The sequence below is a fragment of the Oncorhynchus nerka genome, linkage group LG14 (assembly GCF_034236695.1).
Source record: "Oncorhynchus nerka isolate Pitt River linkage group LG14, Oner_Uvic_2.0, whole genome shotgun sequence".
NCBI classification, from domain to species: Eukaryota; Metazoa; Chordata; class Actinopteri; order Salmoniformes; family Salmonidae; genus Oncorhynchus; species Oncorhynchus nerka.
In genome coordinates this window covers 63,975,218-63,994,185 of record NC_088409.1, presented here as the reverse complement: position 1 = coordinate 63,994,185, position 18,968 = coordinate 63,975,218, and the positions used below count along the sequence as shown (strand labels likewise).

Below are 18,968 nucleotides of genomic sequence, written 5' to 3'. Positions count from 1 at the left end.
ACATCTGATTCCTCTTCCCAGCCCGGTTTAAGGTGACAGTCGAGGGATTAACACATACGTTTGACAACTCAAATGAGGCTAATCTGTTCTTGTCAAGCAAGCGCCCTGGCTGAGGATACCGAACGGCCGTGTCAACCGGCTAAATGGCCAAATACAGGCCAGGAATGTGTTTGAATTTCTTGCCTATGACTTTTCGATCAGAAGATCAGAAATTGGGACTTATATGATGGGTGAGATGTTATGGCTTATATAGCATTGTTTAGCCTATCATGTTTTAGCGCCACTCACCCCCTAACGTGAGGGTTAAGTGTTATTTAATATTTGTTCATATGCGGAGCATCTATAGATGACGAGTTAGTTGAAGCTGTAGGTCCAGACACCCTAAGGTTTGTGTGTTAGTCAAGGAGTGCTTTGTTTGGGGAAGTCACTCAGTAAAGGGACGGGGGGGGGTCTGTATTTTATGTTGACGTTTATTAATACAGGTGGCATGACAAGCTCTGGCACTGCGGGACGTTTGTCTTTGGGGCTTTGTATGACAGCAACAATTTGCTCTAAAATAAGAAATGCCACATAGTGACAGAGCACAGAGTAGACCTGGTGGAATAAAGATAGTCAGCTGGAACTGTAATGGTTTAGGGCATGTGGTGAAACGAGCTAAGGTTTTTTTCTCATCTTAAATCACTGGGCGCTGACATAGTGCTTCTTCAAGAAACTCACATTAAACGCTTCGCTCAGGCCAAACTACGAGTCGGCTGGATCGGTCAGATATACCAGTCTAACTATGATGCAAAAGCGAGAGGGGTAGCAAGGAAAACTATTCCTTTTGTTTACTCATCCTCTATTTCAGATCCTAACGGTCGGTATATTATTGTGGCTGGTACACTGAATTCGAAACCAGTAACCTTGGTCAATTTATATGGACCCAACTTCGATGATCCATTATTTTTTGAAAGGGTATACCAAATATCTGGGATACAAGTGTTATTGTTGGAGGGGACTTTAACTGTACGTTAGATCCTCTTTTAGATAAACAGCTATCAAGGTCACTTCAACAATCAAAGGCCAGTGTCTGTCTAAATACATTGATGACAAACCTTAATTAACATTGTTGATATTTGGATACTGACGCACCCAACAGACAGGGATTATTCTTTATTTTCGTCAGTTCATAAATCATATTCCAGAATTGACTATTTTTTGTTGGACTCCAAACTAATTTCAGCAGCTGCATCGGTTACCTATCACCCTATTCTAATTACGGACCACTCTCCTGTGTCCATGGTGCTGAAACTCGACAAGATGTCTAGAGGTCGGCGACCGTGGCGCTTAGACGCATACCTGTTGAAAGATGAGACTTTTTGTCAGTATTTGAAGAAGCAGATTGCCTTTTCCCTCTGAGCTAACGACACGGGGGATGTTGACGACTCCACCCTTTGGGAATCTCTAAAGACTGTGATTAGAGGGTTACTTCTTACACATCGGAGAGGAAGAAACGCGCCAATACTAGGCTGAGAGAAATTGAAAGAGAGTTAGGGGAACAAGAGAATGTTTTTGGGACGAATTCCTCGATTGCAGTCCTTGAGAAGATCACAACGTTGAAATATGAATACAATACCATCCTCTCCAAACGGGTGGGCTCTTTACTTGCTAGAACGCAACAAAGTTATTTTGAACTGGGTGACAAACCATATAAATTATTAACAAGACAGCTATGGCATGTACAGGCATCTGGAGCTATTCACAAAATAAAAGTCAAGAAGGGTAAAATAGTAACAGATCCGCAGGATCCGCAGGATACAAAAAAATGCTTCACTTGATAAATACATTCTGCTCCTTCTCTTGGCTACAAGATAAACTGTCAAAAAAGCGAATTGATGCCGATATCATGGCCTGTGGATATGCAATTTCTGCAATCTACTCCATTTAGAACAGTGATGAACAAGTTCACAAGCCTTGGAATTGTAGTGACAAGAGACCTTGATCAGCTATTGAAAGCGAATTGGGACATGAACATTTATCAACTTAAACAAAATATAGATTTTTGGGAAACTGCCTCTCTCTCTGGTTGGTTGTATAAACGCTATTAAAACGGTTGTCCTACCCAGGTTTCTTTACCTCTTCCAACGTCTACCCAATTTCATACCACAAAGCTATTTTAAGATACTGGATTCAATAGTAATTCCATTTTTATGGGATAACAAGGCAGCCAGAATTTCAAAGAAGCATTTATGCAAGTACAAGATAGAGGGGGGCTTTGGCCTTCCTCACTTTAAACTGTATTATTGGGCTGCTAATCTGAACAGTGTGTCTTTCTGGAGGGAAAGTTTACCTGCGATGAGACAGAAGGATATGCCTTCATGGCTTTTGATTGAGCAGGCCTGTCAACGTTCCTCACTCCCTGCACTTGTTAATAGTCCATCATGTGTGAAAAAAAGCCACTTATGACGCTAATCCAGTCATTTGTCATACTCTTAGGATCTGGAAACAGATTAGGTATTTTCTTAACATACCCACTGTATACATTGACAACCCGACATGCCTGAATAATGCTTTCAACCCTGCGTTGGATGATGTGGTGTTTTCACAGTGGAGGGAGAAGGGGCTCACAACAATTGGTAACTTATACATTGATGGTCAGTTAGCTTCATTTCAACAATTACAGGGTAAGTTTAACATGTCAACAACACATTTTTTTCAGATACCTTCAAATCAGGAATTTCTTAAGGACACATATCCCACAGTGTGGCATTAAGCCAAATAATCCTACATTAGATAGCTTGATCCTTGTCAAACCCCGTTCAAAAGGGTCGGTCTCTAGACTGTATGATGTGCTACAGGCCCACATAGAGGTATCCACAGACACTATTAAAAGGGCTTGAGAACAATAACTTGGTTCAGAAATCTCAGATGAGGACTGGGTAGAAGCTCTCAGGAATATAAATCACAGTTCAGTGAATGCCAGACACAACCCTGTACAGTTTAAGGTGATACACAGGTTACATTACTCAAAAGTAAAACTGCATAAAATATTCCCGGACACCTCACCACTGTGTGAGAGGTGCAAGCAGGATGAGGGGACGTTGACCCACTTATTCTGGACATGTCCTAAATTCCATGCTTACTGGGCTCTCATTTCTATTTACTTATCTAATGCCTTCAATGGAGTTCTAGCCCCAGACCCATTGATCGCTCTGTTTGGTACCGTTGATGGAAATAACCAGGAGGGGAAGGTTGTCTCTCTTTGTACTCTATTAGCCAAAAGGCTAATTTTGCAATTTAGGAGTATTGGAGACTGTACCTACCTTTGAAATGTGGCTACGGGATTTAGGGAATGTAATACATATGGAAAAGATTCGATACAATACCTCCAATAGTATTCCAAGTATTGAACACTTTTTTGTGTTATTTCATAGAGTTTCATAGAGTCTTCACTATTATAGTACAATGTAGAAAATATTAAAAAATTAAGAAAAACCCTTGAATGAGTAGGTGTGTCCAGACTTTTGACTGGTACTTTATATACACAACTCAAGTAGATGTTTCACTTTGTAATTATCCAACCAATTTCTTGAGATTACAAGCGATGATATCCATTTCCTGTTAATCAAGATATTAAGTTTGTTCCATAACATGAAATAATGACTTCCAAACACCTTCTTTACATAAGACTTTCATATTAACTGGTTACAACATTGTAACCAAATGTTGACCAGCTCATCAGTTGAAACCTTCCCAGGCTCTTCAGGATCACAGTATTTATGCAGATATCATTTAAGATTCAGTGCTGGCAGGAAACATATAATCATGAAAAAGAATACCAAAACAGATCACATTACCTGGAATGACATTCACTGTCTCTTGTTGAAAATTCGATCCAAAGATGAAGGCAGAGACTATATAATGATATAATAGTTAAAATATTGACTCAAGCAGCTGCAGGGGAGATCTATCTCTGACTTCACAGGGAAGAACGCAAAGAATAAATGGTTACACTTATGTAGTTGGAGGTAATAATACAATCATATTGTTTACACAACAGTTATTTCATACAAGCAACAGTTCCGGGACACAATGGCCTTGTGTTAGGGTGCAGACATACCAGGAGTCTATGAAAGGCATGACATCACAGTCCGACGCAGAACATGTCCCTTGAGAAGCTACAATGGCTCAACGCAAATTCTGCCACCACATACTGGTGGCCAAAAAGAACAAACTGAAGGCCACACCGCCAACAGGCCACTTCTCCAACTCTTCTGAGAGAGATCACATTGATCTGTCAAATGTATTATTTGATTTCAGACTAATTCAATAGAATAGGTTGGATGAACGTGTCATTTTGGATGATACCAATCAGATAAAGAACTTCAGATGAACAACAGTGCCGTTTCCAATTTTTGTAGTGTATATGTCTGCCTGCTTGTCCTTGTGATCCTGTATGGTTCAGTTGGTAGCGCATGGCATTAGCAACGTCAGGGTTGTGAGTTCAATTCCCAGGGCCATCCATATGTCAAATGGCATGTACGACTGTAAGCCATTTTGGATAAAAACGTCTGCTACATGGCATATATATTAGTGTCTGTCTCCTCACGGGGCCTCTTTCATCGTCTGCCATCGACACCGCAGATGGAGTGTTTGGTATTTGAGGTAAAACAACAGGCCTCCTTTAGATTAAGCCCCCATTTAGTGTCTCAGGGACTCAGCAAAGCTGTTCAGGACGTACTCCAATACACAGAACATACTGGGTATCATCCCACACCGCCTCATTAAATGCTGTTATGTTGACTGATAAACTGTCATCAGCTCAGATCTGTGTGTGTGTGTGTGTCTGCATGCCTGTCTATGTTTCTGTGTGTGTAAGCTATAACTCAGTGGAGACGGCAGGCAGATTTGGCTGCACTGTTGCTAAGAGACACCTCCCCGGGATGAACGAAGGGCAAAAGTACAGGTGAGGATGACACACACTCGCTGGTGGTATCAGTCTCCGCATGCACGCCCGCACGCACGCACGCACGCACGCACACACACACACACACACACACACACACAGGTAAACACAATATGACTGATGATTATTAGGAGGCATGTATACTAATGACCATGATGGACAGAGGGTAAAGGGTGAGTACTTGCTAAGTAAGAGCAGCATGCGTTTTACCCCCAGCCTTGTGACGCAAAGCTTGGGGCCGAAGAGGATATAAATAGCACTTAGGACAGACAGAGCAGAAACCTAAACACACCAGGCAAAAGAGCCTTTCTCTATCTAGGATAGAGCAAAAAGACACATCTCTGTGTCCTGTGACAACAGACAAAAAGAGTCATCTTCTCTTCAGTCCTCCTCCATCCCGCACCTGAACTGACATTGACCTGACAACAGCACCAATAAAGGATGAGACCAGAAAGGGTGGTGTCTGAGTTCCAGATCAGCTGGAGCTTTTAGCCAAATTCCCTAACGTTTGTCATTGAATAATAGTCTGGCAACCAGGTCATATTGGGATGGGTTGTGAGGTTGCCAGGTTAGATTCGGCTTATTGTAGCACAACATCACAGAGCCTATTAAGGTTGGCAATGAAGGCCATATTGGCCATATCTATATGCATAGACCTCTCTCAGCCACAACGTTTCCTCAAGATCAAAAGGGCAGGTGATGTGTGATGTGGAAATGAGCAAGGCAATTGGCAGAGTGAGCGCTCTCTTCAGAGAAATATGGGCAACATCAGATTGAGAGGACATCACACTGAATATGAAATTATTGATGATTGATGATGGCTAAAAAAAGGTCATTCATCGTATTCGGTGACCGATACTGCATTGTTGGCATGTATATTTCGGTTTTTTTTCGAAATTAGCATTAACAACCAAATTTTTTCTGATCTGCACATTCGCTACCAGGATGTATAGAGAAATGACTCACTAAAATACGAGCTTCTATATGCCAAACCGAACAAACAAAGGCTGAGAGAAAAAAAGAGGGGATAAGATACTTCAGAGTAAGATAAAACTCAGATAAAGAGGGCAAGAGGGAGAGAGGAAATGAAAGGAAGAAAATGTAGAGAGCGAGACAAGGAGAGTAGAATACCCAAGGGGTGCTGTAGTCTAGAATGTTCCATGCTGCTGTTCTATTTCTTGTAGGACAAATGGGTGACTGACAGGAGGAGACCGTCTGCAGAGCTGCAGGGCTGCAGAATGAGGTGTTTCAGTCCAGAACTGTCAGTCTGCAGCTGTCTGCCTTGCAGACAGTAGGACTCATACTCCCTGCTGCTAATGTTCAGGGGGATACTAGGACTGTATAGATCAACCTTACCTGACACCGTGGACCCACTACAATTTGCATACCACCCAAAGAGATCCATGGGTAATGCAATCGCCATTGCGCAGCACTCTGCCCCATCCCACCTGGACAAGAGGAATACTGTCATTAAGCTCAGGGCCCTGGGTCTGAAATCTCCCTCTGCAACTGGATCCTATACTTCCTGACGGGCAGACCCCAGGTGGTGAGGGTAGGTAACAACATTTCCACCACGCTGACCCTCAACACGGGGTCCCCCCATAGATGCGTGCTCAGCCCCCTAAGGTGTCCACATGCTTCCCAGCTGAAGCAGGTTGGAAGAGTTTGTGCATATATTATGGCGACATTTTGTGACGTTTCTGTTCGTTTTGGACTTGGTAAGTTTTCTTCGGGCTGTTCGGGCACACAACATTTATTCTAGAGGCAAACAGAAGTCGGTATACGAAGTTGGTTACCAAGTCGATAGCCAAAGTCGGTATACGAAGTCTTCGCCCCTTCGTCGGTGATTGGTCTACAGTAGGGATTCTTCAATGTCATTCAAAGAGAGACGGCTTGTTTTCATGAACATTTCTTCATTGAGTAATACTGCACCAAACATATTCGTTAGATGTAAAATTGCGCGACTAAGATATACTCGGCAAAAACGTCAAAATGAATGACAGATTTCTTGAGTTATCTTAGATGAATTCTGACTAGTGTATACTGGCTACGGCGTCTCTGGTTTTCCAAGCAAAGGTATTTTAAGGGAGTGTGCGATCACTCTTGTTCGGTTCGCCTAGCCGACTTCGGCTAGATGCCAGCCAAGCTGAAGCATACTGACTCCTTTGGCACTGACTCTCCACACATCCAACCTTTACACACAAGCACGCACGCACACAGACCACAGTTGACTAGCAGGGGGAGAGAGTGAGCATGACCATCTCCTGTTCAACCTGCTGATTCTCTCTCAGACCGCAAGCAGTCTTATCTGGCTTGTCAGCATCGGAATAAAACAACATCAATTCCAATCCAAACATTATGATCTGATGATAAAGATGACGCCGTCTCCCAAAACACGACACCGTACATTCCCTGTGCCACAGTCTCTCGACGATACTGCAATGATCATGTAAATGCTGTCATGAGTACTCCCTCTGCAGTTTTCGGATAAAAAGCTGTGTGGGTATTACCATATTCCTTGTGGCTTCTATCTTTCTGCTTCCCTAACAAGCAGGGGATATCAAAGCAGCTCAGACCGAGACCAAAGGGCTGTGTGGCGATGCATCTTGAGCTCTCCTTAACCGGATGGCGCTGAAACGCTAGAAAATACGCCGTAGCTCTGTATCTGCAGCAGCCCAGAGACTCTGCACAAGCAGATCACAACCACCACTCACTATGGGACAGTCCCTTCTCCTAGTATCCCACATGTTAGTATTCTGCAGGACCCTGTGCATAGGAGAGGGGACTGATGGGGACTGAGTGACCCCCCCAGTGGAGGGGGACTGAGGAGCAGCAAGGAGCCGTTATGGGTGCTGGGAGGGTGCTATCTATAACCTAAAGGGTTATTCGGCTGTCCCCATAGGAGAATCAATTGAAGAATGGTTTTTGGTTCCAGGTAGAACCCTTTTGGGTTCGATATGAAACCCTTTCTACAGAGGGTTCTACTTGGAACCAAAAAAAAGGTTATCCTTTGTGGACAGCCAAATAACTGTTTTTGGAACCCTTTTTTCTAAGAATGTAGGGTGCACAAACTCCTCTCAACTTCGAGATTCAGAAAACATTCAAAGCTGTGATACACAACACCCTTAACTAGTGGTTCTGGGTAAATAGAGCCACCTGCCACTGGAACCAGCTCAAACAGTTTCCATTAATGATAAGCCTCCACACAATCTTCAGAAAAGTGCAGAGCTCAAACAAAATCCTCGCTAGGAATCATTGGAAGTGAGTGACCTCATAGAGAGGTATACTTTGTAATGGTAGGTAAACACAAAATACTCATAGAGAGGTATACTTTGTAATGGTAAACACAAAATACTCATAGAGATCTGGTCTTTCATTAATGAATAAGCCATGGCCCTAGAGACTCATGGGCAAATAACTTACGGATACACAAGCAGGAGAAATCTCACCTGGCAACAATGAGCAAACCCTATTGGACCAGGTAATAGCTATAAGTACAGACTAGAGTGGGTAGAGGTTCAGGTAAACAAACAACTACTGAACACTTGATTCACACTATATGGCCGACCTGAACTATACTGTGCTGGCTCGGATATCTTATTTAAGAAATGGTCCTTTCCAGTACGATTCCAGCAACTATGGTGTATGCATATCCTGACCAGCCCAGCACAGCTTCTCTGTGCTTGATTTGTGAAAATGGACTGGTTTAATTAGATTAAACTAGATACCCAGTCTTTCCATAGCTCCCATCTGAACCAGTTCAGGATGAGACATGATGGTTTAAATATATATATATTTAACTAGGCAAGTAAGTTAAGAACAATTTCTCATTTACAATGACTGCCTAGCCCAGCCAAACCCGGATGATGCTGTGGCCGCCCTATGGGACACCCAATCACAGCCGGATGTGATACAGCCTGGATTCAAACCAGGGACTGTAGTGACGCCTCTTGCACTGAGATGCAGTGCCTTAGACCACTGCGCCACTCGGAAGCCCATAACTGACTCTGACACTATCGATCAATGGCACATCCTCCGAGATCAAATCTCTCTCTCTCTCTCTCTCTCTCTCTCTCTCTCTCTCTCTCTCTCTCTCTCTCTCTCTCTCTCTCTCTCTCTCTCTCTCTCTCTCTCTCTCTCTCTCTCTCTCTCTCATGGAGAAAGAGGGGATGAATGGGACAGGGAAAGAAAAATCAATTACTCCCCAAAGAGTTGCTCTCATAGGCTGGCAGTGGCGTGGTATGTGAAGCAAGGACATTGGACTTTTCCATAGGAAAAAAGCCCAACCATTCAGGGCATTCACTCAGACGTGTCATCACACGTGTCATTTATTCAAGCGCATCACCTCTACCACTGGCAAAGATGGTAAAGTTGTTTGAATAACTGGTCAAGTTATTTTCTCGCTGATGTGAGGAATCGTCACAAAATTCAATGGTTATTGAATGACAACTATATCAATCGTAGGAGATCACATTTATTGATAACAGTTCTCTATAATAGAATAAATGGCCCAATCAATACCAATAGTTGTAGGCCACACACACATACACACACACACACACACACACACACACAACCCTAAGACACAGATGTTTGTTTTACTATCCTTGTGGGGACCAAAGAATTGATTCTCATTCAAAATCCTATTTTCCTTAACCTAAAACCTAACGCTAAACCTAACCCTTAACATAACCCTAACCTTAACCCCAAACCCCTAAGCCTAACCCTAAACTTAACCCTTAAGCCTAAAATTGACTTTCTCCTTGTGTCGAACAGTGAAATGTCAGAATTTTCCTTGTTTTACTATCTTTGTGAACCAAACACACACACACAAATACACAGAATATTGTATTTCAATGTATTTCATTGACACCGTCAGTTTTCAGGCTGATGAACCACATGTCTCTAACTATGAACAACTCAATGATAATCCTGCTCAGCCTGTGACGCTTGGTTGTCTCCTACTCCGCTACTCCTCTCTACTCCTGTTGCCACAGCAACGCAACACTCCTCTTCACATCTCGCTCACAGCACATGCTGCCATTAAAAACCATCTTCAAGGGAGAAGACAGAAAGAGAAGTGCAGATTATGTTGTATCGATATCAACAGTCCAAATATAATAGAACCAAGCAGGATAATATCAGACAGAGACAGACAGACACAGGCAGGTGGGTCAGGCTCACCTCACAGTTGCGTCCGGAGAAGCCGGAGGTGCAGGTGCAGCTGTAAGCCCAGGTATTGGGCAGTGTGTCCTCTTTCTCCGGGTCGGAGGGTTGGGCCGAGCAGGCACCTCCGTTGAGACAGGGCCGTCCCTCACAGGGGTCAGGCAGGGGAGTGGCCTGGGTGGGGTCAGCCTCAGCCGGGGCAGCCGCCTCCGGAGCAGGGGGCTCCAGATCAAGGGGGGAGGAGAAACCCCCACCCCCAGAACTCAGCAGAAGCAGGAGGAGGTAGAGGGGGCGCTGCGCGGCCACAGGCATCCTCATCTTCTCTTATGTACGTATAAACCTTATTTGTCACTCCCTCTCTGCGCTCTCTGTTCCTCGTAGCTCTGGCTCAGTGAGTAAGCTGCTGGTCGCTCTGCTATCTGTGTTTGTGGATGAGGGAGCTGAATGGAGAGTGTGTGAGTGTGAGAGGCAGGCTGGTAGGGATGCTGTAGACTGGCTGTGTGCACTGCGACTGAGCAAGCGAGCTGACTGGCTGGCGAGAAGACTGAGGAGGGGGCAAGCTCCCGCCATCGCTCTGATTCATTGTGACGACAGATGACGACAGTCTCTCTCTCGCCCTATCTCCTGCACGCACACATAGCCGCACACGTACAAACACACAGCTGCGAGCACACATGCACATGGAAGCACGCACACACACACACAGTGTCATCATTCATACCCTCTCCTTGGACCTGGCATGCCCATTTCTACTAGTTTTACCCCAAAGTTTCAGCTAAATAAATCTGGTCACAATTCACATTTGGAATGTTGCAAAGTATGTGCTTTTCAAAGCACTAAAACTGCACCACATAAGAGACATTCAGCAGTGCAAGTGGGGACACATCCCCATCTGCTACATTGGAGCAACATGGAGCTACAATCCATCACGGAAGCTAAAAATATTAACTACTGGAACCAAGACTTTAAAATAACAAATAAGGCCTCCCGGGTGGCGCAGTGGTTAAGGGCGCTGTCTATGAATGGCTCTACTCTTCATGGAGTAATAAAACCTTAGCAAGTGACAAGAATCTAAATAAATAAATTTGCATAATAAATATAACAGACAGGTTATGAGAATTTTCTCAATCAGGAGTTTTAAGGAGTTTTAGAAGCCTAACTGAACCGTTCCCCAAAGACTAAGATTGTGTCCCAAATGGCACCCTCCTACTACTTATAGTGGCCTATGGGCTCTGGTCAAAAGTTGTGCGCTATGTAGGGAATAGGGTGCCATTTAGGAAGTACAATAAATATTCCCTCTACCTGAATTGAATCTACCTGAATTGAATCTCATAAGGTTGGTATGATTCATGACCTTAATTTCGGTAAGTAAAAAGCCTTTGCCGGCAGCTACCTCAGAAAGTGACTCCGTCGCCATGTCATGTGACCATGCGGTGTGGTCTATATAAAGTACGGTGGTCGTTAATAGCCCGTCAGCCCACCCAAGTCCCAACTCTCCCATTTCCATAATGAGTCTTCACACAGGCCAGTAAATCTGTCAGCTCAACCACTTTACTCATCTCACAGAGAGCCAGGTACTGTGCTGAAGCCAACTTATCTGCTAGCTGACTGGACTCGGCCCCTCACACACAATACATATCCACTGGGCTTAAGTAGGATGTAGATGGGGTGTGCAATATGCATGTGCATGAAAACAGTGAAATTACAGGCAGGAGTACAGGGATACACATTTACAAAATCTGAAAGAGTTTGGTTCTTTTTTAAAGTATGCTTTGGCAATTCAGTGACATCATTTGGCATAAGCTAAGGACCTTGGGACTAAACACCTCCCTCTGCAACTGGATCCTGGATTTCCTGACGGGCCGCCCCCAGGTGGTAAGGGTAGGTAACAACACATTCACCACGGTGATCCTCAACACGGGGGACCCTCAGTGGTGCGTGCTCAGTCTCCTCCTGTACTCTCTGTTCACTCATGCCTGCATGGCCAGGCATGACTCCAACACCATCATTAAGTGCCGATGACACAACAGTGGTAGGCCTGATCACCGACAACGACGAGACAGCCTATAGGGAGGAGGTCAGAGACCTGGCCGGGTGGTGCCAGAATAACAACCTATCCCTCAACGTAACCAAGACTAAGGAGTTGATTGTGGACTACAGGAAAAGGAGGACCGAGCATGCCCCCATTCTAATCGACGGGGCTGCAGTGGAGCAGGTTGAGAGCTTCAAGTTCCTTGGTGTCCATATCACCAACAAACTAACATGGTCCAAGCACACCAAGACAGTTGTGAAGAGGGCACAACAAAACCTATTACCCCTCAGGAGACTGAAAAGATTTGGCATGGGTCCTCAGATCCTCAAAAGGTGCACCATCGAGAACATCCTGTCTGGTTACATCACTGACCGGTATGGCAACTGCTCAACCCCGACCGCAAGGCACTACAGAGGGTAGTGCGAACGGTCCAGTACATCACTGGGGCCAAGCTTCGTGCCCTCCAGGACCTCTATACCAGGCGGTGTCAGAGGAAGGCCCTAAAAATGGTCAGACTCCAGCCGCCCTAGTCATAGACTGTTCTCTCTGCTACCGTACGGCAAGTAGTACTGTAGTAGTGGAGTGCCAATTCTAGGTCTAAACAGCTTCTACCCCCAAGCCATAAGACTCCTGAACATCTAATCAAATGGTTACCCATAACTATCTACAAGTACATTTTACCTCAACTAACCGGTGCCCCCGCACATCGACTCTGAACAGGTAACCCCCTGTATATACAGTGGGGCAATAAAGTATTTAGTCAGCCACCAATTGTGCAAGTTCTCCCACTTAAAAAGATGAGGCCTGTAATTTTCATCATAGGTACACTTCAACTATGACAGACAAAATGAGAAAGAAAAAAAATCCAGAAAATCACATTGTAGGAATTTAATGAATTCATTTGCAAATTATGGTGGAAAATAAGTATTTGGTCACCTACAAACAAGCAAGATTTCTGCCTCTCACAGACCTGTAACTTCTTCTTTAAGAGTCTCCTCTGTCCTCCACTCGTTACCTGTATTAATGGCACCTGTTATCAGTACAAAAGACACCTGTCCACAACCTCAAACAGTCACACTCCACTATGGCCAAGACCAAAGAGCTGTCAAAGGACACCAGAAACAAAATTGTAGACCTGCACCAGGCTGGGAAGACTGAATCTGCAATAGGTAAGCAGCTTGGTTTGAAGAAATCAACTGTGGGAGCAATTATCAGGAAATGGAAGACATACAAGACCACTGATAATCTCCCTCGATCTGGGGCTCCACGCAAGATCTCACCCCGTGGGGTCAAAATGATCACAAGAACGGTGAGCAAAAATCCCAGAACCACAAGGGGGGACCTAGTGAATGACCTGCAGAGAGCTGGGACCAAAGTAACAAAGCCTATCATCAGTAACACACTACACCGCCAGGGACTCAAATCCTGCAGTGCCAGACGTGTCCCCCTGCTTAAGCCAGTACATGTCCAGGGCCGTCTGAAGTTTGCTAGAGAGCATTTGGATGATCCAGAAGAAGATTGGGAGAATGTCATATGGTCAGATGAAACCAAAATAGAACATTTTGGTAAAAACTCAACTCGTCGTGTTTGGAGGACAAAGAATGCTGAGTTGCATCCAAAGAACACCATACCTACTGTGAAGCATGGGGGTGGAAACATCATGCTTTGGGGCTGTTTTTCTGCAAAGTGACCAGGACGACTTGATCCGTGTCAAGGAAAGAGTGAATGGGGCCATGTATCGTGAGATTTTGAGTGAAAACCTCCTTCCATCAGCAAGGCCATTGAAGATGAAATGTAGTTGAGTCTTTCAGCATGACAATGATCCCAAAAACACTGCCCGGGCAACGAAGTAGTGGCTTCGTAAGAAGCATTTCAAGGTCCTGGAGTGGCCTAGCGAGTGTCCAGATCTCAACCCCATAGAAAATCTTTGGAGGGAGTTGAAAGTCCGTGTTGCCCAGCAACAGCCCCAAAACATCACTGCTCTAGAGATCTGCATGGAGGAATAGGCCAAAATACCAGCAACAGTGTGTGAAAACCTTGTGAAGACTTACAGAAAACGTTTGACCTCTGTCATTGCCAACAAAGGGTATATAACAAAGTATTGAGATAAACTTTTGTTATTGACCAAATACTTATTTAACACCATAATTTGCAAATAAATTCATTAAAAATCCTACAATGTAGGCCTCCTGGGTGGCGCAGTGGTTAAGGGCGCTGTACTGCTGTGCCATCAGAGACTCTGGGTTTGCGCCCAGGCTCTGTCGTAACCGACTGGGAGGATCGTGGGGCGATGCACAATTGGCCTAGCGTCGTCCGGGTTAGGGAGGGCTTGGCCGGTGGGGATGTCCTTGTCTCATCACGCACCAGCGACTCCTGTGGCGGGCCGGGCGCAGTGCGCGCTAACCAAGGTTGCCAGGTGCACGGTGTTTCCTCCGACACATTGGTGACTTTCAACCTTCGTCTCTCCCGAGCCCGTACGGGAGTCGTAGCGTTGAGACAAGATAGTAGCTACTAAAAAACAATTGGATACCACAAAATTGGGGAGGAAAAAGGGGTAAAAAAAATAACCATACAATGTGATTTTCTGGATTTTTTATTTTTTTGTCTGTCATAGTTGAAGTGTACCTATGATGAAATGTACATTTTAAGTGGGAAAACTTGCACAATTGGTGACTGACTAAATACTTTTTTGCCCCACTGTAGTCTTGCTAGTGTTATTTTACTGCTGTTCTTTAATTACTTTGGACTTTTATTTAACTGCATTGTTGGTTAGGGGATTGTAAGTAAGCATTTCACTCTAGGTCTACCTACACCTGTTGTATTCGGCGCATGTGACTAATCAAATTTGATTTGAAAGACATTTCTTCTACATTATCTCCTTTTTGTAAGAATTTATGGAAAACCTAAGGCAGAGTTGAGTTATGCGCTGCATGTGAAACTGGGGGCACACAGCAGTGAACCCTATACGCCTTTGCAGCATCTCCAAATCCTCACTACCCATTAACCCCCCTCCCCCAAAAACAAAAAAAATGTAACTGCAGTCGACTATGGTATTTGGTCAGAGTAATTGCAGTTGAATTGCAGTTAACCTGCACTGCAGTAAACATTTATTTTGGATGCAACATTTGCAGCATACTGCACTCTACCTAGTTATTTTATTTGTTACCTTTCAGTTAAGAACAAATTCCTAGACAATGAGGGCCTACCGGGGAACAGTGGGTTAACGGCCTTGTTCAGGGGCAGAACGATCCAGCAGCCTTTCGGTTACTGTCCCAACGCTCTAACCAGTAGTCTACCTGCCGCCCCAGTTATGCAACAGTGTTCTGCACGCTGACTGCAATCCTTTTTTATAAGGGAAGATGTTAAACAGCCTCCTTGGGTAGGAAAGGGAAATAAATTCCTCCAGAGGTGACCTTCAAGACCACCTCTCTGCCTGTCCCCTAGCATCTCCCTGGTCGTGACCCTACTCTGAGGGTGTCTCAGAGAAAGTTGAGATAACAAAAAACGCATTTCCAATTCACACTATTAGTATAACATTTTACATATATAAATAGGACAAATATAAGTGCCACCAAACTATACTGTATATCTCAATTGTCATGACCAAATCCATATCCCTCTCAGAACATTAACAATGGTTCTAAAAAAAAAGAGGGATGAGTTCTTTAGAATGACTCAGTCCTTTCAAAGTAAATTGTGGTGTTTACTTCATCCACGCAGTTGATACATAAGGGCTTTGTCCACCAGTCACAGAAACATCAATCCTTCAAGTACTACTCTTAATAAACCATGGCATCTAAATTGGTAGGGTCTGTGGTAATCAGCTGCTCATATATAAATCAGATATGTTATGAATCAAGCAACTCCTACTCCCATTGATCACCTCTAGGATTATACCCATCAGTCAAAACCACAGAATGGAGGATAAAAACAAACAGGAGGATGGATTAAATAAAGACAACACAGATGAGTCAAACAGTTACTTTATTTTATGTTCAGGTAAAAACATGAACCTGATGCAGTAAATTATTGCAGATCTTAGAAACCAGCACATGAACGATTAGGCCAGGAGAGCAGAGTGGGGCCCTCCCCTGGCCACAGACTGCAGGTGCACACCACGGTTTGTTCCAAGCCAGCAGCCAAAAAATAAACTACAGCAAGAAAAAAAATTAGAAAATTAAAAAAGGTAAAGCAGACATCCACCTCAAACCGGGTGTCAAACTGCATATAAACTCTTATTCCATAAATGAACTTGAAATGCTATCTGGCCATGAAATGAGTCCAGCCAAATGTGTGCTCTCAGCTACAACAGGGATTGGGGGTGGCGGCTCAGCGCAAGGCCCAGCCAATCAGTCTTCCCAGAGGGCACTCCCTCAGGGTCCAGCTGAGACACACTACTACTCTATCAAAGTGAGGGCAAAAATGAAAGTCCAACACATTGGATAACTCTTATAACGTTTGAGCTGAAGCTCTGTAATTGTAGGCCAGAAAAACAATTTCAATTTAGGAAAAAAATAAAGAGTAGGTACTACGCTCTTATCACTACCCGCAGTCAACCAACTGCAACTCTCGTTTCCAAAAAAATGTATAAGCAAAAACACACAGAGGGGGAAAAGCAGAACCAAAATGCAACAAATTGGGGCCGTATAATACACGAGAACAGAATGCAAACAGACAAACTGAAGGGGAAAGGAGACACGAGAACAAAGAGCTATTCTATCAAATGTGTAGAATGAGCAAAGTCTGCAAATTTTTCTGTACAAATTATCTTTGGAGCTAAAGTGAACCTAGCTTGCTCAATGGACCTCCCCTCCCCCACCACAGTGATGTCATTCACCACTCTGGAGAAGAAACATCCCTTTAAATATCACACAGCAATGCATTTAAAATGTCACCCACATTTTTTTTCTTTTTTCTTTTTAAACATTACTCAACTACTGATATAATTTTTTCGCAGTTTTATTTATTTTTTGTTCTGCGAGTCATGTAACGCCTTTGTAGGAGAGACAGGGGCAGCAAATATATATCAAGTCCTTTTTTAATTTCTGCAAGCTGCGTTCTCTAACAAGAAGGCTGTACACATTTTGCCTTGATGTAGGTGATTACAAAAAGAAAAACTAGAAGGAAGTCATGATTACGTCGGTTTGCTGTAGAAGGCATTTTGAATGGGAGAGACCGCGAGATCAGGACAGGTGGAAGGACTGCTGGCCCTCTCGGGCCGCAATCAACAGTTTCTTGCGCATGATCTCGATGCTGGAGTAGTCGGGCAGCTTCAGGTAGTTGACGCAGGTCATTACCGAGGGCAGGAAGTCGTCCGGGTTCTCCGTTGACTCAAAAGTCTTCCGCACAATGGTCAGCGGCGGGTTCAGACTACGGAAACCTGGAGGAGAGAGGTTGCATGCTCAGAATCAGATCAAAACAGAGCCATGGTTGGATTTCGACATACTTAATATGCCTTTTGCCTCGTCCCATTCTCTGTCCTTGAGGTCTATGGTGCCTATTTCTTTACTAAGTGCATGAGGGCACGACATGACTGCAGTTTCAGTTAAAATGCTCCGCAGTCAGAAAACATGTCACCCAAAGTATGGGCTTGTTCAATCCACAAAGTCAGAGAACGGGACCCACGCATCTTCGAGGCACAACAATTCTTCAAGTGTGTATGGTGAGTGAGTGTGTGTAGGTATCCCTGACCACTCACCTCCAACAGGCAGCCTGGGGCTTCCTGTGACAAACTGCAGGAAGAGTCTCTGCTGCTCTGCGTCAAAACTACTGAGTACATCAAACAGGAACCCAACAGCACGACTGTGGATAGAAACAGACAACACATCAAACCACTGCACTCTGGCAAGTCCTAAACATGACACTCAATGTAGGTCTGGTCGCTGACCTGTCATGCGTGTAGCCGTGGTCGGGACGACAGCACTCCATCAGGGTCTTGACGTCCCAGGTCTCGGACTTACTGCCACAAAGCAGCTGATCCAACTACAGGTGGATGGGAGAGCATAGAGGGGGTTAGCAACGTGACACCCTGAAGACAAACAGAACAGTGAAATAAATCATTGTTTCTTGGGATTAGCGATAAGCGGGACTCACCTCTTCAGGGTAGAAATACTGCAAGTGATGCAGGGGGAAGACCGACTCGAACCCTTCCCTGAAAGACTCAAACTGCCGGGACACGCCTTCGTTCATCGTCCAGTAGACCACCAGCTGTAGAGAGAAGAGGACCAACGGTCAGGTGGTGTGTGGAGTCTATATGTAGGAGCCCTGTGTGTGTACCGAGCTACCCACCCTGAGGTATTCCTCCAGGTTGTAGATGGTGACAGGGACATCCTTGCCCCCCTTCTTCAGCTCAATGTTGGGGAAACCAGGCAGGGTGAAGTCCAGGCCCAGGTCCTCCACAGAGCAGCCGTTCATGTTGAGACTCTCCAGAGCTTGCTGCAGGGTCTCCCTTGTCTAGGAGACACACATGGAGGAAACAGGTATTTTATTAATATGGGGAACGTAACATGGAGGAGCATCGGCAATCTGATAGGGAGGGGCCATGCTGGTTGAACTCAGAAGTTAAGCTAGCAAAACATCACTGACACTTGAGTAAAGCTGCAAATTCTGACACGCATGAACTTATGTGCGGACTGCGAAGCCCTTTGCTCAGTGCGTGGTGAGGAATCACAGAGAGGATGTCTAGTGAAGTGTAAATCTAGCCATACTATAGCTACCACTATGAACGCAATCTCTGAGAAAGACCTGCGTTAAACCGTCCATGTTCTCATTTTCAAAGACAAATTGTAATGACTGAGGTTAGCTGGGGAGGTTGTGTATATCGGG

The 18,968-nt window shown here is 44.6% G+C and overlaps 2 protein-coding genes across 15 annotated transcripts in view; both read right to left on the bottom strand.

The window, feature by feature from the left end:
• LOC115116804 (delta and Notch-like epidermal growth factor-related receptor) overlaps positions 1–10,616 on the bottom strand; it is a 105,112-nt gene extending 94,496 nt beyond the window's left edge. Inside the window, exon 1 of the mRNA XM_065000271.1 lies at positions 10,130–10,616. Within this exon, the coding sequence (XP_064856343.1) occupies positions 10,130–10,429 (300 nt within the window). The 5' untranslated portion in view covers positions 10,430–10,616. The remainder of the gene's footprint in view (positions 1–10,129) is intronic.
• Positions 10,617–16,110: 5,494 nt separating this feature from the next.
• Positions 16,111–18,968, bottom strand: part of LOC115141687 (E3 ubiquitin-protein ligase TRIP12) — a 53,612-nt gene continuing 50,754 nt past the window's right edge. For all 14 annotated transcript variants that reach the window (XM_029680780.2, XM_029680783.2, XM_065000263.1 and 11 more), the window contains 5 exons: positions 18,432–18,596; positions 18,237–18,350; positions 18,031–18,125; positions 17,842–17,945; positions 16,111–17,523 (listed from right to left, as the gene is read on the bottom strand). In XM_029680780.2, coding sequence (XP_029536640.2) covers positions 17,327–17,523; positions 17,842–17,945; positions 18,031–18,125; positions 18,237–18,350; positions 18,432–18,596 — 675 coding nt within the window. In that variant the 3' untranslated portion in view covers positions 16,111–17,326. The remainder of the gene's footprint in view (positions 17,524–17,841; positions 17,946–18,030; positions 18,126–18,236; positions 18,351–18,431; positions 18,597–18,968) is intronic.